This window comes from Lentinus tigrinus (genome assembly GCF_003813185.1).
Source record: "Lentinus tigrinus ALCF2SS1-7 unplaced genomic scaffold L226scaffold_1, whole genome shotgun sequence".
NCBI classification, from domain to species: Eukaryota; Fungi; Basidiomycota; class Agaricomycetes; order Polyporales; family Polyporaceae; genus Lentinus; species Lentinus tigrinus.
In genome coordinates, this window is record NW_027137910.1 from 1,567,933 (window position 1) to 1,587,871 (window position 19,939).

Consider the following 19,939-nt stretch of genomic DNA (forward strand, 5'->3'; position numbering starts at 1 on the left):
GATGCGGCGCTTATAGATCTGCACAAGCACGATCATGCAGTTGACCTCATCGTTCTCGTTTTCTTGTCTGACAGCCACAAGCCATGGCCACCCTTTCGGATGACACCTTGCGGAAGGTACCCAATATGTGCTCATGCTGAGGCCGTCTCTGACAAGTACACCCTGCAGATCCTGGTGCAAATCCAGCAGACCGCGGTGCAGTCGCAGCGCGCTTTGAACATCTCGAAACAACAGATCGCGGCAAAGGAGCGCGAGCGGAGGATCCTTCAACTTACCATCGAAGAGATTACATCGCTGCAAGGAGATGTGAACCTGTACAAGGGTGTGGGCAAGATGTGCGTATGCTCGTCCGCTGTCTACTCACGGTTATCCTGAACTTCGCTTCTCATATGCTAGGTTCATGAACGTTCCCCATCCGCAAATGGAGAAGGATCTTCGTGCAGAGGAGAGGGAACTCACGGAAGACATCAAGAACCTCGAAAAGAAGGTGAACTATGTTCATAGGTGTGACCCATTGTCCAGAGTCTGACTATGCACCCCAGAGCAAGTACCTTGAGAAGCAGTTCAACGACGCGCAGGCACAACTACGTGATATCGTACGCTCTCTTCCTTGTAACAGTTTGTCCAAGACCTGATGGATCCGTAGTTCCACAGTGCGCCAGGCCAATCATAGCAGTATCCCACCACGTCGCTGTGTACTTGTATCGACATGCTTGTCTGGTCGTGTATTCTATAGCATTCTATCATCAATCTGCCGTTTATCCTCGCACAAACGTAAGATCCAAGCAATCTGCGCAGGTAATGAGATCAGCACCCACGAGGGGCACCGATAATGGGATTACTTGAATGCCACGAACATCCGAGAGGTGACAACAACGCTACACGAATGATGACCAAACTATGCACAAAGACATAAGTGCCATGAAATCCTATTACTACGTCTACGTGTCTTGTACTCTGATGTGTCTATTTGTAGTGCATGAGTGCGCTGGTGTGTGCTGTAAGGAGAGCTATGCTAGTGCGGGGCAGCCTAGGAAGTGCGTGCAAGAAAAATTAGAAGCGTGAGTTTACCGCTTGGCGTAACGGAGGAAACGTGAAGCAACTGCAACATGCGGGGTCAGCATTCGCTCGTCAAACTCCCAAATGGGAGAGAATAAACTCACCAATCGTAGCGAGGAGGTTGAAAACGGAGAATGCGAAGAGCACCCAGGCGTCCCGCCACCTGTTCTCGTAGCGGATGTTGAGTGGCTCATAGAACTGATCGCCAACCGAGTACTGGCAGTAGCGGCAGGCCGACGTGTCGTTCGGGTTGTCGATGTAACCACCGAAGCCTTGGACGAACTCGTTCGCCCACTGTATGCAAGTCTGACCAGACGGAGGGTTGAATGGGATGAACTCATTCGCCTTACACTGTATGGTGAGGCCGCTGCGAAGTAATGTCAGTACTTGTATACGTCGCTCGGGAACAGGATGATACTCACTGGAGCTCGGTCGAGAGCATGGCACCGAGAGTGCGAGTGTACGGGCTGAGCTGGTAGAGCCAGCGCCAGTACGTTGCCATGGACGGATAGGGCAAAGTAACACCACAGAACGTGCTCAGAACCAGAATAATGAAGGGGTTAAAGAGCGGGGCGATCTGCATGCTGGGAGACATCGCGCCAATGAATTGGCCCAGGCTGACACCGAAGAGCTCCATAAATATGATGACGAGCAGTTGGAAGAACTCGCCGCCGACGCCCGCGCTGCCCTGACCGAACCCCATGGGGAAGACCATGAGGACCCAGTACACGACGGCACAGAGCAACGAGTAGGGCATCTCCCCGATGAGTTGACCGATGGCGAAGACGTATGGGGAGTATATCCGGCTAGAAGCTTCACGGATGAAGATGCGCCTGCCGAGGATCCACATTGGCTCGAGCTGACCCATGACAATAGCGGGAAGGATAGTGGCCCAGAAGCTAGTGCAAGTGAATGAGCGGACGGGAATTGACGCACGAGGAGAATGTTTACTCACATTCCGAAGACACGGTACTGCAAGTCGCGGACACCATTGCCGAGCTGCAAGAACGACAGCGAAATCCAAAGGGAGATGAACGCATGCACGAAGAGCCGGCTGAAAACGTAATCGGGCGAACGCCATAACTTGACATTGTTGCGCTGGACGACGTAGCGAAGCTGGTGCCAAAACGGCGTAGCGTCTATCGGAGAGATGACAATCAGACCGGCCATCCAATGATACCAGAAGGCACACCACTTACACATGGTGACATGATGGGATTTGGCGTCGCCGTCAGACGTTGTGTGCTGCTTGATCCTCTCAATCTCAGCCAAAACGCCCTTGTACTCCTCGGAGTCGAGCCAGTGGTCCTTCCAGTCGCGGTCACCGATGCGGGGCGTCAACCCAGCACCGATGGCATCCAGCATAAACTCCGCGGGGTTGACAGTAGGTGGGCAATGGGCGCCATGCCGAGCGAAGTAGTCGCGAAGAATTTGGCAATCAGGGCCAATGTCACCAAAGTAAACCGTCTCACCGCCGCGCTCGAGAAGCAGGAGTTTGTCGAAGGTCTGGATCAGGAGGGACGACGGCTGATGAATCGTGCACAGGATGGCCTGGCCATTGTCGGCGAGCTTGCGAAGGAATCGGACGAGGTTCCAGGCACTCTGACCGTCAAGTCCGGAAGTCGGCTCATCGAGGAAGAGGAGGGATGGGCGACTCGCGAGCTCGACACCGATGGTTAAACGCTTGCGAGCTTCAACACTGAGGGAGAAGACAAGGGCATCCGCGAGATCTTGAAGCTCAAGCACCTCGATCATGTCTTCGACATACTGATCCTTCTCCTCCTTCGGGACGGAGGTCGGCTGACGGAGGTAGGCGGAGAAACGCATCGCCTCCCGGACGGTAGCGGTGCCCTCGTGAACATCCATTTGCTCAGCGTAGGCCGTGTTGCGGGCGAAGTCAAGATCCAGGGGCTTGCCATCAAGCAGCAACGTTCCGGATACGACACCAATATTCTTGCGCTGAGCAAGGACATCAAGACAAGTGGTCTTGCCTGTGGACGGATCAACAGGGAATTCTTGGTAACGTAAACCTGTACGCACCTGCACCGGATGCTCCCATGAGCGCAGTCATGGTGCCAGGCTTGACATATCCGAATACATCGTGCAGCAACCTGCGCGTACCGCCAGGAACAGGAACGTGGTAGTTGATGTTTTCCCATGTGAATGGCTTGCCATGGAATTTAGTAATGGCGCCCTCCTCGTCCTCGTCTACGGCTGCCTTCTCATTGATGGCCTTGCGCTTGCTCTGGCGCTGCTCCTTGCGTTCAAGGAGTCGAGCGTTCCTCTTCTTGGTGTCGCCATCTTCGGGAGCATATATAGTGACAGACGAGCCGCCGTCGAAGTGGGGGAAGTACTCGATGAGGAGAACCTGAGTGAGCTGGAACAGGAAGAGGAATCCGATGACGACAAGGAAATTGCGCCGCCAGATATCTGTCACGTTCAATCCGAAGCCAATGTTGACGTAGTTGCGACCGTTAACGAGGTCCTGTCCGGGAGTCGCACCATAGAGCGTGCAGATCTGATTGGGACCAAGACCGTTCCTACCAAGGATATTGATTGAGACCACACACAAAAGCGTACAAGGGACGACTATACTTACGGATACTTGTTGACGCCGGGAGGGTTGCGAGGAACGATAGAGTTGCCGTCGCAAGTGAACTAACCACAGGTATGAGCCTGCAATTCGGCGAGACGGGCCACAGAGATACTCACCCCGATGCGCATGAACTCGTTCTCCAGAGTACCAACGAAGGCTGAGATAGAGTTAGCGAAGATCGAAGGAAGGAGGTGGAAGACCGAGCGCACCATAGGCTACGGGGTTGATGTAGTACTGAACAGACAAATCAACATACAATCGCGAGGTAAAAAAAAAAAAAAAGTTGCTTACGATCCAGAAGAGCCATCGCTTCATCTCAAAGACCGGGATCATATAACCAGCATATTGAATCATGTTAGGGATGAAGAACGTCGCAAGACGGAATGCCGAGTCGAAGTTCGTGCACATGATACCGAATGTCCGGAAGAAGCCTTGCATCGACAGGAATGCCGTGTAGATCTGTGCCGCCGCGTCAGCTAGATTCACATGCACGATAGAAATCGTTGACTTACGAATATGTGGTAGGTGAAGAAGCCGCCAGCCGACCGCGAGAGGTTCGACATGAAGTAGATGATCAGGTCGTATATGAAGATGCGGACTGCGGAGAAAGGGATGTCGGAGAGGGTATTTGCTATCGCTACAGCAGCGGGACGGTAGAGAGCATAGTTGGTCTGTGAAACTCAATCAGACATCGGTGAGATATTGCGGGCATGAGAACCAACAAACCTGCTTCTTGAGAATGGGCCGCCCAAGCATTTGCACGGGCATCTAGGTGCAAAAATCAGTCGTGACACGACAGCATAAAAGTCGACAGAGACCCACTTCACCGAAAGTATCGAGACAGCATGTGAGGAGCGCGGCGAAAATAACGGAACCTCTAGTGAAAGCGCCCTGGGAGGTCAACTGAAGGTTGTAGTACGCAGCACCAATGACAAGAGCCAAGATCTGGATTGCACCGTTAGATACCATTGATGGAACTGTCGAAGTCTTTACTCACCGTAGCCAAGCTGAAACTGGTAATCAACTGGAAGCGGTCCTGCAGTCGCATCCTAAACTGACGGATGAACAGCGCCTTCACCTGCCCGGTGAAGCCCAGGGTGTACGGGCTCTTCTTGGACACGCCCCTCTTCTTCTCGGCAAGGACAGCAGCACGGAAGGCCTCCTGGTCAGCCTTATCAACCGCCATTTTCTGCTGGTACTTGGCCAGCTCGTCGCGCATGTCACCCGCGAACCTCGAGCTGAGGAAGGCCTCCTCGAGAGCCTCAGGGGTGCAAGGAACGTCAGCCTCCGAGCGACCGGGGGCAAACTGTCGCTCGTTCGGGTCCGTGCAACCGGTCAGGTAGTCGGGCGTGCTCTGACGGGGGAGCGACTTGAAGCCGAGCCCCTCGAAGTACGCACGCGCCTGGGATGGCGGACCGAAGTAAACTTGACGACCCTTGTCAAGGACGAGGACCTTGTCGAATAGCTCGTAAATACCCTCGCCGGCTTGGTACCTGATGTGACGGTCAGTACTCCTGCAGAGTTAGCGCGAAAGAAGGTGAAGCACTGACAGAGTTGCGAAAGTGGTCTGCCCGAGTATATCGGTCATGACACGCATGGCCTTGATGAAGTCGAGCGCGGTACTCGCGTCCAAGCCACGAGTGGAGTTGTCAAAGCAGAGGACGTGCGCGCGCGTCGCCATCATCTCCGCAATGGAGACACGCTTCCGCTCACCACCGGAGACTCCACGGACGAACTCGTCGCCGACGTACGTGTTCGAGGTGTGCGCGATGTTGAGCATTTTGAGAAGCGTCGTGCGAACGCTATTGTCGAATTCTTTGCGAGACATGCCGGGGATACGACCCTTGGGACCGGGGGTTTTCAGAGAGAGAGCAAAGTCAAGCGTCTGTGCGACGGTGAGAGTGGCGATATGGCGGTCATCTAAGGGCGATAATTAAGGATTCAGGACCGTAGAACTGCTTGCAATACCCACCTTCTTCGTTGTAGACTACTTCGCCCTTGTAGTACTTCGCCATATCGTGAGCGTCGATACCGGCGTAACGGACATCACCCAGAATGGCGGCGTAATCCTGTCGCTGGTTCGCGATGGCTTTCAGGAAGGTCGTGCAGCCAGAACCAGGGCAACCGAGAACCAAGCACATCTGGCCTGGCTTGAGCAAGCCGGATTGACTGGATGACCAATCGTGTCAGCTTATGTCCGAGCGACTCGGGCAATGGTGAACGCGGTACATACGGTTGCAGGATGGTCGACAGAGGCAGTTTTGGCCGTGCAGCAGGGATCACTGCCTCCACAACGCGACGAGCTATCCGATAGGGCGACAACCAGAAGCCGAGCGCGTCCTCTAGAATTCATCAATTTTGAGTATCGTGCTCACACTGCAGACGATAGCATACATACGTCCGAAAGTGGCAACATAGATCTGTGACCGAGGATGAATGAGAAACGATAGACAACGGCATACACTCGGAGAGGAAGCGCCCACCTTGTGGCCAATACCGCCAACACCCTCGACTTGAAGGTTCTCCCAGGTGACGCCCACATGTTTGTGTGCCAGACCCGCCCGATCGGCGGCAGCGCTGGTGGAGGACAGATACTCGCGTAGGTCGAACTCTTCATGAGGCTCTCCCTTCTCGACATCCTTCTCGTTTGCAGACTGGGTACGCTCGGAGTCGGCCTGTTGGGATCGAATGGAAAGAACGCGTTGAAGCTCATTGAATTGGGCCTCCGCTTGGGCAATGTCGACGTGGTGAGAGTCTGGCAGAGGCGTCGCGTCGCCGCGGAGGGTGCGATCGTCTGCTGGAGTATCCGCCATGGGTGCACGGACGAGACTCGCAGAGCTATCCTCGAGGAAAGGGAAGGAAGCAGCCGGACGGGGAAGCATGTCTCGAACCTATTTTATATATTGAACGCTCTGGTCATCTTTGTTACGATTGCCGGGGGCGCCTCCTTAGCAAGCAAGCGGCGGCTCGACGCTTCTCACGCAGAGAACCTCCATCACCTTGCATCAATCCCCGAGATAGGACCAGCGCCGGGCCCGGGAATCGTGTCCATATTGTGCGAGTGAGAAACGTCATGTCACAGTCCATTACGCTCGGCCGCTACAACCTCACTCAGATTATGAGCCTTGTGTTCTCGGCGGAAAATTGCCGTTCTCTCTTTGCAAAAAGTGCATCTGTCGCACTGATTAGTGTGAACCGGTCGGGAGGGTGTGGGTCGGTCGGGAGCGAAGCCCTGACTCGGACGCCCAGCCTGCTGCTGCCTGAATCAGAGGGCCTATGGGGTGCGTGAATCGACGGGACCGTCGGTAGCATGAGTCGAGTGGCAGGCATATCCCGATCGGCGTTGGCCAAGGATATGAACCTCCCGCGCTTGCCCCGCGCCGCCAGAGTATCGCAGTTGCTCGTACCACTCGGAGGGCGTCTTGACAGCGCTGTCTATGGCAGATCCGACAACCGCGTAAGTGCAGTCTTTGCTCAAGGTTTGCGATGTCTCAGTCGGACTTGCTTGAGACGGGCATTACACAGATCGCCGATCACTACCAGTGGTATGTACCGGTGCCAGTGTTGCTGCGACCACGTTAAAATTGGCATACCTATGCGGTGAACAATCGAGGCTGTCCCTCGGTGTTGTGAGCGTAGTCGAGAGCGAGTAAGAGAGAACACCAGCGTTCCAACTTGCAGGAGCCAAGTGAGGGGCACCGTGGCAGTGACATGTTGTCGACTGGCCGCTGCGGGGTTGCTGTGGACAAATGTGGGTGAGACAATCTGAGATCGGGCCGGGGAAGCGCGGGATCAACCGCGTGCCAACTTCCACCTCAGCAACCTTCTATGGGCGCCTAGGACGTTGCTCTCCGCTGCCCAGACTCTGGGGAGGGGCAACGCCTGCGGGCTCGCAGTTGTTTGTGCATGTTTGTCCCTGACCGGGCGCTCCCTGAATTGTGGTACTCAAAATCGACGAAGTCTGTAGGAGTGCGGAGTCAACGCGACGATACTGAACAGGGTTTGTTCGATTTATGGTCACCTGGGCAATGTTTTGGTCAATTGATTTTGAGGTAAGCTGCCGTGGGACGGCGAGACCGGTGCCATTTGGGCTCTGTCTGTCATGCTTATAGAAAATTCAATTGACCAAAACATCCTCTGTGATTATTGTGAGAGAACGCGACAAGTTTTGAAGCCAGAAGTTCACTCTGGGAGGCTGAAGACTTCGCGCAGTCTCGAGGCACGCGCGAGCACAGAGCACAGGCGCTTGTTCAGCCACCAACCGCGGATACCCATATCACGTGATGACCGCGACATGGTGGCCTCCGTCCTCGACTTGAAGTTCGTGCTTGCTACATCCCTCCATTGCTGCTGGAAGACTGCAATATGACAAGCGTCATGATATAGGTATCACATTTACACAATTTTACTACTCGATGTGCCCGCTGTCCGCATGCCCAGGCGTAGGACTCACAGGATCAGGAGAGCGCGTCGCGCATCGCGCGCACCACTAGTACTGCGCGAGGTGGGAGGCGCGATAACGCGTGCGCGTCTCATGACCATCTTTTGGATGGGCGCCTGCTGACTCAGCGTCTCAAATCGTTCGCAGGCGTTGCCCCTCCCCACAGACTCTCAGCCAGGTCGCCGTCCTTCACACTATGCAGCTCCTTGCTGGCCTCGCATTCTTCGCCTACCTCCGCGCGGTCGCCGCCCACGGCGGGCACGAGCACGATGGTCCCCAGCCGGGAGAAACCGTTGCTCAGTATGCTGCAAGACACGTAAGTATCAGCAAGCGGTTCTATCCCTCTCCGAGAGGCTCTGACATGTTTTCTACAGATGGCCTCGGAACACCATATGTGCGCTTGAGCGATACCTGTGCTTTGAATGTTGCTTATGCACGCATTTGTAGCGACTCATTCGATGTACCGAGTTTCTTCCAGCTTCACGATCTCAATCGGTGTGTCCTCTCCGTATCCTCAAAGCCCTCCCCGAACCGACGTATGATGCAGTGACAAACGGTGGGACAAGGAGGAGATTGAGGCCATCTACGGTGTTCATCACGTCTACTCGCAGAAGAAGTCCAAGGTATGCTGTCATGACGCGTCTTGATTGCTCGTGTGCTCAGCCCTAGGTGACCCGTTCAGGACGAGGTTGAGCACCAGAAGAAGGCAGATTACGTTGTCAGCGAGGTACTCAAGCGACTGGACAAGAACGGAGATGGAACGATCACGCTTGACGAACTGGAAGCCGTCGGTCTGGACGGGCTCCCCAGCTTCGACGAGCTAGGTGCAGAGGGACACCACTACGATGTGGAGAGCGGTGCGTCGACATTTTGTCCTCCAATTCCACCATACCGATCATCTTGCGTCATTCGCTAGAGTTCTTCCTTCACCATGAAGGTACGTGCCTCCCTAATACGAGCGCTCCGAGACCGCTCATTCTTCGACCCTACCCCTTCCCTTCCGGATGACAGAGCAATTCCACTCCACCCCTGAGACCCAGACTGATGAGTCATACAACCACCCCGAGGACCTCGAGCACTTTGCGCACCACGAGAACATTGAGCGCATCGAAGCCGAGCGGGAGGCCAAATTCCAAGGTGTCTCTGTCGAGGAGGTCCTTGCACAACATGAGCCACACGACGAACCCCCCGCACAGGAGCAGCAGCATGCAGACCCCCAGCTTATTGTCCAGGACCCGCATAACGATCAGCTCGAGCATCCTGCTGATCACGATGCTCCTCCGGCTGGCGGTCCCCCGAAGAAGATCAATCGTGTCGCTCCCCCGGAGAAGATGGATCCCGCAGAGCGGTATGCGAATGTGAAGGCGCATGCTGATAGCCAGGGCGAGTGGGGCTCAGGTGAGGGTGGTTACAAGCCTCCCAAGTCGCCGTCGGAGAAGATGAGGTGCGTCTAGTCTCATGGGATGCTGCACCGTCTTCGTTGCTGAGTACATTTGCCATTACAGGAAGAACCTTCCGTACAAGGTACTTATCACTGTCTTTTCACGCTGTCTGCAAATAAGGACGCTGACCGCAGGACCGTCGCATACAGTACAAGTTCCGTCGGACCTGGGGCGACTTCTGAGCTCACTGGTCAGGGTACGTTATGGGCTTTGGTTATTGGGCACAGAATGCCTTGATGGGACCTGGGCCTCTCAGTACCCACTCGTGTATTTATCGTTCGTTTTTAAGGAGTGCTCGCTATCGCATGCTTGCTTTGCTCGTTGTACGCAAGCGACAAACGTAGCAACGCAGACGGCGGAATATCCGATTGGAGGAGGGGGGAGAACTTGATCGAGCTCAGCCAAGATGATCGGCGACTCGACGGCGAGGATGGGGTGCGGGCATATGGGCAATACATTAGTGGCAATATCTTTCTCCTGACCCGCACCGATACCGTTCAACGTGTCTGAGAAGAACGATTGATCCACATCGATAACATTAGCCGCGCCAAGAGAAGAACAACTGAAGAGTTGAGTATCGTAAGCAGTGAGTGGTATCGAGCTACAACAGCGGTACCGAGCAGCAAAGTGACAAGGGCATTACAAGGCGTAAAGGAGCGGTAACAATGACTAGATTCCAGGCGGCGCGGCGTTGAGAGTCAGAATGGCAGAAACGGTCCCTTGGCGTATCCTACGTATGTACTTTGACGTATGCAGCACGTCACCTCCCCTCAAATAGGTCCTCGAGTAGCCCCCGCTCCACGACTGGCCAGTCGATGACGCCGCCGCTGTGGTAGACGCTCTCGTACGACGAGATACTGGCGGTAGAGAAGAAGGGCACCAGATCCCGGACGCTGTCGATCTGGCGGAGACAATGGAGAAGCGGTCGCCTCATCTGAGTGTTAGGGGCCGAGGGTGTGGGGGCATGAGATGCGGATGGTGGTCGGACGTCGCTCTGTGGCTTTGGGTCAGTCACAAAGTCGAGTCAAAACTGAGGGCACCGTGTACCTCTGCAACCGGAAGAGCTCCGACGACCTCTGCGAGCCGGTCCAGAAGGGCTTCTGGAAACCAGTCATCGGGACGGTAGATAGCGTCAACGGTGTCGGTGATGAAAATCCATTGGTGGCTAGGGAACAAGTCAGAGGATCCTTGATGAAGCAAGGGAAGTAGGTAGACTGACATTTGGAATTCCTCGGTTTCTAACACCAACAAAAGGTCGAGTAGCTTGCATGCCGAGAGGATGAGTCCAAGCTCTTCCGAGCCATCGGCAGGGATATTGGACAGGATTTGCTCGAATATGCGGTACTGGTGGATGGTGAGTAAATTTTATATCTCGCTTGAACAATTACTTACAAGTTCTGTCAAGATGACCGGCCAGAAACTCGACAGGTTATGTGGTGAGAGTCGGCATAGGAGTACTCGGACACAGAGGAACACCTCGCTCTGGACGATGGGCGCGGAAACGTTCCGAAGAGTATCAACTAGCTTCTCCTGGATGCTTGGAAGCTGGGTAAGGAAGTGGTTCTTCTCAGCCGACAAGATTGCATATGATAACCGCCGCAGGTTTAGCGAGCGCAGTAGCATTTCGTATTCCCTGTTGGTGAAGATGTTGGCTGATGCAACTGTGGTGATTTTGCCTGTATAGTGTCATTTCAACCTCAAAGTTTTGGTAGCATCGACGACGCTCACCTAGCAGCTCTGGAAGTGCAGTCTTGTCCGTATCGAAGAAAGACTTCACCATGGGTATCCACTTCTCGCCAGCGTCGGCCGTTGAGTTGAAGCACCTATTATCGTGGAGCGAGTCATACACCGGAGGACGCCAGGCTTTGACTGCAACGTTGATCTTCGACATCTCCCGGATGATGGCAATGATGTCATCCTCCACATCCAAGGGCCTTGCCTTGCCCTTCAGTGCAGGGTTGACGATGTTGTAGACGATCTGATTGCACGCTGCTAGGATCTTGTCCGAGTCGATGAGGAATTTACGAATGCTGGGCAGTGCATCCGATGCGATGTAGGAGTTAACCTAGAAGAGATGAGCCTTGGATTTCAGAACACAAGAGGTAAGGCTTACCTGTTGAATGAGGTCCGTTCCGTACGAGGTTTTGCCACTATCGGGTAGGGGTAATGATGTCGAGCTTGCATTCTTCTCATCGAACTTGGCACTTTCAGTGACTGTATGTGTCGGAAGATTTAGCTGACAGCGGACATTGAGCCTGGGGTATATAGGTGCTCACCGCGCAGAGTTGGGGCTGGCGAGTCCCGACCGTTAGCCGCAAGTGTATCCCGTTGGACTCTTCGAATCCATGAGCCAGACTCCACAGAACGACCTGATAGTACACAGATATCGAGCAATTTGCTATAGGTTTCCTGTAGCATCGTTATAAGTCATTGCATGGGGTCCCAAAAATCGGCAATATACCTGCAAGTCCTTTCGAACTCGCCGATCATCCAGTGCGGTTGTCTGGGACACCTTATCGGCGAGCACGGTAAGGCACCTGAGGTTTCAGAGGGTCAGCAGAAACATACTCAACAGCAAAGTGGAACTCACTTCAACGCTGCAAACGCTTGGGGCTTGAAGTCGCGCAACGAGACCAGAAGATCTTTGGCGAGCTGGAGGAAGCGGCTCCACACTTGCAGGGCTAGAGGGCCTTCTAAACGCTTCATATACTGTTCAAGGAAGTCGAACAGAGTCATGTCGAGACTGACACCATGACGTTAGAAAGTTTGGAGATGCGGAGGCTGAAACTCTTACAGATCCGCGAGTGCCGCCACCTTCTTGGTCCGTTCCGACAAGCCTGGTGTACGACATGAAATGCTCTCGCACAACATGTGCACTGCGCTCTGAGCACTTGACGTCAGCACATCGACTAGATCGTAAGCTGCTGAAGTTTCTGCATTGTCTGGTCTCGCCTAGAATGGAGTCAGACCCTGCGCCAGAGGGGTGAGATAGACAATAACGTACCATAACCTGTTCATGCCAGCAATCGACCACAGATTCCAGCACTTCGGTCGAGTGCGCACGAAACAAGTGTTCGAGCACCCGTCTACTGCGGTTCCGAGCGCGAGAGTAGATTAAGGCAAGTGACTCTTCCCTCGAAGCCCAATCTCCTTCGTGAGGAAGTACCAGTTTGTCCCACATGGCATATAACACTCGAACCGCATTGTGCAGGCAGCGATGGTCGGAAGTCCTCGTCTATGGTCAAAGTCAATATTGCACGAGTCGCCGACCTGACGAGGACTCACCAACGAAGCATCATCGTTCGCGTTTGACACACCATCGGAACCGAAGACACCCGAGACGTAGCCCAGCAAGCCTCCAGATTCTTGGGCAGATTTCTCTGCGGCTTGCTGCTCTTCCTCTGCGGGCTGTTCTCCCGTAATGCGCGTCATGCTGAGGAGTGAGAGCCGCTCGAGAGCCGTCAACAGCATCATGAAGTCCGCGTCACTCGTGTAAGATACGATGTCCTCTCCCTGTGGGCCGTCAACGGAGGCGTCCAAGATTTCTGTCAGGGCAAGACGCAACTGCCTGCAGATGCAATCGGTAAGGGGAGTGACCACGGCCTTCAAAGTCTCCTTGAACTGTGGGACCGTCATCATCACAAAGTCCAACCAATGCTGCAACAGAGGTCGGTTTGTAGGGGTCGAGATACCATCAATCAGAGTTTGAACCAGCAGTGGATGGACTGCATGGGACTCCTTCCGGGATGCTGTTGATGCGTCCTGAAGACTGATCCCATCCGTTGCTCGTTCCATGTTAGCAGATGAACCTGGCCCCCGATCTTCAGACCCAGCAATGGATGCGATGATGACGGAGTGGAGGAGATGCAGGAGCTTGTTCTGCAAGTCAAGCCGACTGGTATGGACGCAGTAATATAGCTTCTGAACCACAGCGGATTCCAGGCTCTGGAGAGTAATCAGATCAACTTCACCTCGCGCGACTAATGCTTGCACAATATCGACAGCCAGGTTCTGTGAGATAATGTGGAAGGGCAGCATCGCGGGGCTCAAAGCCTGTTGGGGCTCAGATTGCAGAATTCTAGTAGACACAGTCAGCAACGGAGCACCACTATGACCCGACATACCAACCTCATCAACAACTGAGAGACGATGATATCCATGTACGAGGCCTCCGGGAATGCGGCGCTGACTATGTGTTGGTGAGTATGTAAATGAGACGATAATCACGACAGCGGACCTGATTGCAGCCGTTGCAGAAGGTTGCTGTACAGGGAACGGCTAATTGGGGTGCTTCGAGCGACTTTGCTGAACCCTTGCCCGCCGAATTTGACCACAGAGAGTAGCGTTTCCAGTAGGTAGTTGACGTAGCGCTGATCGAAGGGGCGGTCATACGCGAACCCTTGCAGCTGCTTGCCCTTGATCTCTGTAGTCGACGGAGAGAAACGGATGGCAGGGTCAAACAGGTCGTACAATAATGGGTCTAGCACGCTTTAAGATGATGAGAACTCGAAGTCCGTAAGGGGCAACGCGAGCTTACCGAAGGTATGACTTCAGGCTGCAGCGCATCCAGGTCTCGCCAATTCGCCGAAGCTTGGGGTCATCGCTCCTCAAAGTTTCCAGGACGCTCATCATTGGGACCTTGAGATGCACGCCAGGCAACATGTTGTCGTCTATTGGGAGTTTGAGCGGCTGACTCATGAACGCATTTTCCTCCGCTTACCTGTCAATCGCCACAGCACACCGAAGGCTTCGCAAGCACTTTGCAGCTCATGTGACTGGCGGGCTGACAGACTCTGAGCAATCACGGACTCAACATGAGGCTGAGTGCCCAAGCGTTCCAACGCCCATATGAGGTTGACAGCGCGAACGTGATAAGCCGAGTATGAAGGACCCAAGTAACCGAGAAGCTGAGACATCCAGATCAGATACTGAGAGTCTACGAGAAAGTTGTAACATACCACGTTGACCATAGTAGCGATATACGATCGCTTGTTCAGAGAAAACGTGGGCTCTAGCCTGTCTGTCTGGTGAATCTTCACCGCCGCAGTGATCAGACGATCAACTGCAATGAAGGTAACCGTCTGAGGTACCAGTCAGCAGAAGACCTTATAGAGCAAGGCGAATGCGCACCTGCTGTTGGATGCAGGCAAGAACCGCAGACAGCCACTCAGCTGGGTCCCAGTGGGCGACGAAAGGGACATCAGTCTCGTGTTCGAGCCGGCTGACTAGCGTGTCCAAGAGAGACAAAGTCAGAAGCAAGACATTACGAGACGGCCCGTCGGGTTTCGCGTCGCGTAGCAGGGTCTTTGCGGCCGTCGTGCTCAGTGCGACGAGGTCCTGGAAAGCAGTGGCGAAAGGCACAGCAGAGCACGAGGCTATCGGTACCGCACCAGTATATCTGATGCCGTAAAGGCCGCACGCGAAGACGATAATGTCTTCGTCAGAGGCAGACTCCTGTCCTTGGCGTGGAGGCGGTCGCGTCTTCAAAGCGGCGGGAGGGATGTGAGTCAGTATCTCCTGCTCAAGAGACAGTGCCTCTAGAGCGACCCGGAGCATTGATGGGCTGTCCCAAGAGCATGTCTGTTACAGCAAAATCAGATCCAGCCACCTCTGAGAAGTGGCACTCCTCACCGCCAGGAGCCTGAGGATGGCAGTGAACACCACAGGGAGATGTATGGTCTCGATCTCTTCATCGTGAGTATGGAATGTCGTCAGTAAGTACTTGACCATCCCGCAACCCTTGAGAGCGAAGTGAGTGGTCCGCCACAAAAGGATCGAGCAAATAGCGCGCACCTTCTTCTGTGACTGGGCTGGTTCGAGATCGGCCATGACAGCGGTAAGAAGACGGTTCCACAACGTATGCTGCTCCACCGCCTCGTACAAGGTACTCCCTGTCATGATTAGCTGTAAGGGCAGATCAATTAGCTTGTGGTTTAGTATCACGAGCGGAACGCATACGTCGTCGCTGGAATCGGGCCCTGAGTCAAGCGCTTTCCGAAGTGCTGTGAAGGCATCATAGACGAGGACTTCAGTTAACGGCAGACCAATCTCAAACTTATCCAACAGCGAGATGAAGATCTTGAACGGGCGAGACTGAGAGTACTCCGGTGATGGGTTGAACATCTCGTCCTGTGACGCGATGGATTAAGGCGTGAAGAACGACAAGAGGTACTGAGCGTTACCCTAAGCGTAGACCGCAAGAGTTCCAATGAGTGCTGCTTGTAGTACTCAATTTGCGTCTGATTTCCTTCCCCAGGTCCCAATAGCCATGCAAACAACCGTCGGTTCAATGCCAAGTCGCGCCGAAGTACCACGCTTGTTGCTGCTCGCATGAGGATGGCACGGTCGTCAGCCTGGGCCTTCTGCACTGCGACTCCATCAATACGCAACGACTGGAGCAATATATCCAGAGCGCCACGTCTAACGAGAAGATCGTCATCCTCCAGTGCTGCCGAGAATGCTCTGATCATGAGTCCGAGGTCGCTCCCAACTATCGGCGTGATGTCTACCGAGGACGTGAGCAGGAAAGAAACCCACCACACACATGATACTCACCTTCGTCCGCCTTGAACGGTGGTAATCGACGGGACAGGTAGGTCAACGCTGTACCTCGCGCGCGGGGAGTGGTCAATATGGTGAGCCAGACATTCTGGAAGAAGAAGGCATGGGAGATCGTTCCGGCAAGACGGTCCAACAATGCGAGGACCTTGTTGCATACATCAGGTCGTTGCGCTTCCTCCGAGATATCGTGTACGGACCTTGTCAAAGTACTCGCCATTCTCTTCCTCGAGTCCCGGGAGTAGTGCGAGGATGAAGGACTTCATGACAGGGCGAAGGCCGGCTTGTAAGGGTACATAGTGGGTATCGAAGAGATTCAGGACAGTGGGCTGAACGATGCCAAGCTCACGCCTTGAATTGGGGACATCACGATAGAGTAAACGGAACGCACCTTCACTGCTGTCGAGGCGTACTCGAAGAAGGGGAACAGTCCCGAAGACCATAGTGCGAGGTCTCGCTTTAACCCTTCGGACTGACGAGACCAAGTGAGTCTCTCATTCCATTTCCCAGAGCATCAGACCACGCACCCCAAGGACAGCAAAGATGTGAGAGTACACGTCCAACGCCCTCTGGTGCACTCCATTCGGTAGCGCAGGGTTCAAGCATTGAGACAGCCGTTTCGCCACAACCAGTTTACGCGGGATCTCCTTGAACTGTTGATACGATTCAAACGTCTGGGAGTGTACTTCTTGAGTCATGGTCTTCTCTCGCGATACATGGCGAAAGCGTACCTTAAGCAGCTGCTTCAAGAACGAGATGAAGTCCGCCCATTCGTGGACATTGTCGAACGAGTTCAGGCACTTCTCCACCTGCTGGGTGTACTTCTTGTACTTGGGGTCGGATGCATAGCCGATGGGTGTGGCAGCTAGTTCGACGTCTGCTTTAGCCACTTGCGCGGTGCAGGTATCCGGGGATGCGGCTCACTTCCGTCACCTCCGCGTAGGGAGTACCATGGGGACCTCTTAGCGTCAGCGTTGGGAACCCTGGGTGAGCTTGCCGCAGACATGAGAGGCCAGCAGACGGTAATCCGCCCGCGATGAGGAAGAGTGTGGTGATGGAGGTATGTAGAGGCCCGAGATATGCTTCCTAATTCGATGCTTGAAGCTTGAAAGCGCAGTGACCGCGCAGGGGCGCGTTCAAGGACGACGGGCGCCAACACGTGGCGCGACGATCTCTCGCACACCGCGTACTCCAGTATACGCTATTGAACCATTCCGTCGTCCAAAACGACCACTGACATTACACTGATCGTACATGTACAAGCGAAATAAATAGCAAACACTACAAAAATATGCCCGATAGACCCAGATATCGTCCCAGTCCATTTATAACAAGGTGTGGAAGTGCTCAAGGAACCACAGGGGCAGAGATCGGAATGGGAGTCGGGACGTCTACAGAAGGCGTACCGGGACCACTACCACGTTTCTTGAGCTGTGCGGATATGCTCTCGGGCATGGCTGAGCCCGCGCGCGACGATGCGACGGTGGAGGAGTGGGCGACACCATGTCTCGCGCCTCTACCTCTTCCACGACCAGTGCCGGAGATGGAGACACCAGAGAGTGTCGGCAAGGTGAGTCCAGCGGCGGACATGCCGTCACCGGCAAGAGCCTGCACGGCGGCCTGGGAGGCAGCGATAGCATTCGCAAACTCGGATTCCTTCTCTCCGACCCAGGATTTCACGAACCAGCGACCGCCAGCGATACCGCGAACCTCTCTGTTCACTTGTCTCCATTTGCGGACTGGTTTGCCGCTCTTGTCCAGAGGGAGGGATGGAGCAAAGCCGGTGCCAATCTTCGGCGGAGGTTGAACGGGGAAGGGTTTGGAGGGGAGTGGATATACAGGCAGGGGAACACCTTCAAGAGGGGCATCCTCAATGGCATGATGCATTGCTGCGATCGATGACAATGGTATGTCCGGGTCCGGAGATCCGTCATGGGGTATTGGGGACGATGCAGCCGTCCCTGCGTAGGCTGCAAATGAGGGACGTGCGTGAGCACACAAACCCTCCTCATTACGAGAAACGCACCCTCGCTCGCTGTATCCATGTCATCCTTGAATATGGACACTGCAGTCTTCGGAACCCTGCCAACAGCTAAATGAGCGGGTCTAGAGACGAGAACGTACCGACTTACTTCGTCACTTTCTTGCGACCGCCACGCTGCGAGCCCTTCGGAGGACCGGGCTTCTTCCTCGCGGCAGGTTGAGCGGCTGGACTTCCGCCAGCTGTACTAGAAGGATCCCAGACATCCGCGCTCGCCACCTGGGACGAAGTAGCCTCTGAAGGTGCAGTCTCAAACCAAGTCACTCCGGGCGCGGGGACCGGTGGCGCACCAGCTCTTCCGCGACCTCGTCCACGGCCACGACCTCCTCCGCGACCGCGACCGCCGCGTTTTGGGGGTGTCGCTGCCACAGGTGCGGCAACCTGTGCGGGCACGGGGGGCGGAGGCTTCGTGACCTCGTCATCATCATCGTCAATGAGCTGGTCTTCCTCCTCATCTTCGTCGTCCTCCTCGTCATCGTCACTATCCGCCCTGCCATGTTTGCTTGATACAGAGCCAGCCTTTGAGCTTTCCGACTTGTTGTTCACCAGTGATTTGAGGCGAAATTTCGAGGGGACAAGGTTCGGTTCTGGTGATGTCTCCTCGCGAAGTGTAGAAATTTGGGGAGCGTCCATGTCGACGTCTTCATTCATGACCCAGCAAGCAACGTAGAAAGAGTGGAAAAACTATGATGCGTGAGCAAGAAGACAGAACTGGAGAGCTTGAGAGTACTTGAGAAAGGCCAGTGGGGCCACTCTACCTCACTACATAAGTAGACTGTCACAGAGCGCTTGCCGAACGGATTTCCTGGACCCAGCGTATTACGTCAGCAGGCATCCTATTCTTTCCGTCCAACGTCGGCCAAGGCAGGCAACGCTACGCCCAGGCTCACACATCCCTTTCTCCTCCTTCCTGGTGAGCACCCTCGCGTCTATTTCGTACTGGCTACAAATTGCGTGTAGACCTTGGGACGTCGACTGAACACTATTTCCCAGGTAATTCCCGTCTCCCTCCTTAGTCCACGGGATCTCGCGGTCGGAATGGCTTCCACCACAGTCAACGTATGTCGCGTCGCTCGTTTTGTTCACGCAGTAGCTGACGATTCGTTAGGTTGTCCGGTATACTGCTCTCCTCGGAGGTGTCTTCTACGGCATCGCCCACCGTCGCTCACTACAAAAGGCGCACGACGCCGAGGTCAAGCATCATGCCATTCATGAGCGCGAGCACCTGATTGAGGAGGCCAAGGCGGCCTTCAAGAGGAAGCAGGAGAGTGGCAAGGATGGTGGTGAGTTTCCTTCTGTGTCGGACAGCCTTCTTTCCCCTCGTTTCTTCGTTCACTACGTTGCCTCGTCCTTCCAATACGTGGTTTGATCGAATGCTCACCGCCTGCACTCCTTTTATTTTACTTCGAATCTAGTTGTCACCGACCCGGAAGACCCTCGGTTCGACCTGGAGAAGTTGATAGCCAAGTGGGAAGCAGAGTCGCAGTGACGTGGACACCTATCTGTACTCTCCCATCTAGAATGCAGGCCTATTCCAGACATACCATCGCGCGCAGCGTAGAGCGCACCGACGGCTTCATGGACATGGTTGGCCTCTGACTGGTCGCAATTTTGGTGACAGCTGTTCCGTTGCAGTCCATCTCTATGTTATCTTTACCGTGATGGTGTCGTTACCAAAGCCTCCGTAATGCATGCGTATGTCCTTCCAGTAATGTCCATCTCATCCGAGTGCTCGGAATATGTGTCGTACTATTGGAAGTGTGAGATGAGGTACGTGGGTGTGAGGTTCCCGACTGCATCCC

The 19,939-nt window shown here is 54.5% G+C and overlaps 6 protein-coding genes across 6 annotated transcripts; 3 read left to right on the forward strand and 3 right to left on the reverse strand.

The window, feature by feature from the left end:
* Positions 1-30: 30 nt before the first annotated feature.
* Positions 31-776, forward strand: L226DRAFT_17447 (Prefoldin). The gene is made up of 5 exons (XM_067672652.1): positions 31-116; positions 169-335; positions 397-487; positions 543-596; positions 647-776. The coding sequence occupies exons 1-5, from the start codon at positions 84-86 to the stop codon at positions 671-673; spliced, it is 372 nt and encodes a 123-aa protein (XP_067542721.1). The 5' UTR covers positions 31-83; the 3' UTR covers positions 674-776.
* L226DRAFT_497300 (uncharacterized protein) lies at positions 728-6,468 on the reverse strand (the record flags this gene model as incomplete). Its single annotated transcript, XM_067677606.1, has 19 exons — positions 728-1,102; positions 1,164-1,426; positions 1,482-1,958; positions 2,015-2,198; positions 2,259-3,050; positions 3,100-3,599; positions 3,659-3,717; positions 3,772-3,812; positions 3,865-3,889; positions 3,947-4,114; positions 4,168-4,326; positions 4,382-4,423; positions 4,478-4,600; positions 4,653-5,148; positions 5,206-5,575; positions 5,628-5,824; positions 5,889-5,997; positions 6,054-6,075; positions 6,139-6,468. 19 exons carry the CDS (start codon positions 6,466-6,468, stop codon positions 1,068-1,070), a joined length of 4,392 nt encoding a protein of 1,463 aa, XP_067542722.1. The 3' UTR covers positions 728-1,067.
* A 1,824-nt stretch (positions 6,469-8,292) lies between these two features.
* On the forward strand, positions 8,293-9,720 carry L226DRAFT_607325 (precursor to secretory protein Ssp120; the record flags this gene model as incomplete). Its single annotated transcript, XM_067685786.1, has 9 exons — positions 8,293-8,412; positions 8,471-8,490; positions 8,544-8,591; positions 8,644-8,719; positions 8,779-8,953; positions 9,013-9,033; positions 9,108-9,540; positions 9,602-9,620; positions 9,673-9,720. The coding sequence occupies 9 exons, from the start codon at positions 8,293-8,295 to the stop codon at positions 9,718-9,720; spliced, it is 960 nt and encodes a 319-aa protein (XP_067542723.1).
* Positions 9,721-10,298: 578 nt separating this feature from the next.
* Positions 10,299-17,102, reverse strand: L226DRAFT_451661 (uncharacterized protein; the record flags this gene model as incomplete). Its single annotated transcript, XM_067675026.1, has 28 exons — positions 10,299-10,532; positions 10,586-10,703; positions 10,758-10,882; positions 10,931-11,214; positions 11,267-11,603; positions 11,652-11,752; positions 11,815-11,947; positions 12,000-12,075; positions 12,129-12,281; positions 12,333-12,490; positions 12,543-12,773; positions 12,824-13,616; positions 13,667-13,727; positions 13,776-14,026; positions 14,076-14,208; positions 14,259-14,445; positions 14,497-14,619; positions 14,669-15,101; positions 15,147-15,277; positions 15,332-15,442; positions 15,497-15,667; positions 15,721-16,043; positions 16,094-16,244; positions 16,297-16,425; positions 16,488-16,568; positions 16,624-16,770; positions 16,828-16,961; positions 17,021-17,102. The coding sequence occupies 28 exons, from the start codon at positions 17,100-17,102 to the stop codon at positions 10,299-10,301; spliced, it is 5,391 nt and encodes a 1,796-aa protein (XP_067542724.1).
* A 287-nt stretch (positions 17,103-17,389) lies between these two features.
* L226DRAFT_528351 (uncharacterized protein) lies at positions 17,390-18,904 on the reverse strand. Its single transcript, XM_067679338.1, has 3 exons — positions 18,229-18,904; positions 18,123-18,178; positions 17,390-18,066 (listed from the first exon to the last, which is right to left on the reverse strand). Exons 1-3 carry the CDS (start codon positions 18,768-18,770, stop codon positions 17,444-17,446), a joined length of 1,221 nt encoding a protein of 406 aa, XP_067542725.1. The 5' UTR covers positions 18,771-18,904; the 3' UTR covers positions 17,390-17,443.
* A 111-nt stretch (positions 18,905-19,015) lies between these two features.
* On the forward strand, positions 19,016-19,853 carry L226DRAFT_528352 (uncharacterized protein). Its single transcript, XM_067679339.1, has 4 exons — positions 19,016-19,050; positions 19,131-19,196; positions 19,246-19,420; positions 19,553-19,853. Exons 2-4 carry the CDS (start codon positions 19,176-19,178, stop codon positions 19,624-19,626), a joined length of 270 nt encoding a protein of 89 aa, XP_067542726.1. The 5' UTR covers positions 19,016-19,050; positions 19,131-19,175; the 3' UTR covers positions 19,627-19,853.
* The last annotated feature ends 86 nt before the right edge of the window (positions 19,854-19,939 follow it).

Excerpts from the sequence above, each read along its gene's own strand:
- L226DRAFT_17447 (XM_067672652.1), top strand. The coding sequence starts at position 84 with ATGGCCACCCTTTCGGATGACACCTTGCGGAAG. Across the intron at positions 488-542 it reads TCAAGAACCTCGAAAAGAAG|AGCAAGTACCTTGAGAAGCA; the intron begins GTGAACTATGTT and ends TATGCACCCCAG. Across the intron at positions 597-646 it reads AGGCACAACTACGTGATATC|TTCCACAGTGCGCCAGGCCA; the intron begins GTACGCTCTCTT and ends ATGGATCCGTAG.
- L226DRAFT_528351 (XM_067679338.1), bottom strand. The coding sequence starts at position 18,770 with ATGGACGCTCCCCAAATTTCTACACTTCGCGAGGAGACATCACCAGAA. Across the intron at positions 18,179-18,228 it reads GGTCGCAAGAAAGTGACGAA|GGTTCCGAAGACTGCAGTGT; the intron begins GTAAGTCGGTAC and ends AGCTGTTGGCAG. Across the intron at positions 18,067-18,122 it reads CATGGATACAGCGAGCGAGG|CCTACGCAGGGACGGCTGCA; the intron begins GTGCGTTTCTCG and ends CCTCATTTGCAG.
- L226DRAFT_528352 (XM_067679339.1), top strand. The coding sequence starts at position 19,176 with ATGGCTTCCACCACAGTCAAC. Across the intron at positions 19,197-19,245 it reads TGGCTTCCACCACAGTCAAC|GTTGTCCGGTATACTGCTCT; the intron begins GTATGTCGCGTC and ends ACGATTCGTTAG. Across the intron at positions 19,421-19,552 it reads GGAGAGTGGCAAGGATGGTG|TTGTCACCGACCCGGAAGAC; the intron begins GTGAGTTTCCTT and ends CTTCGAATCTAG.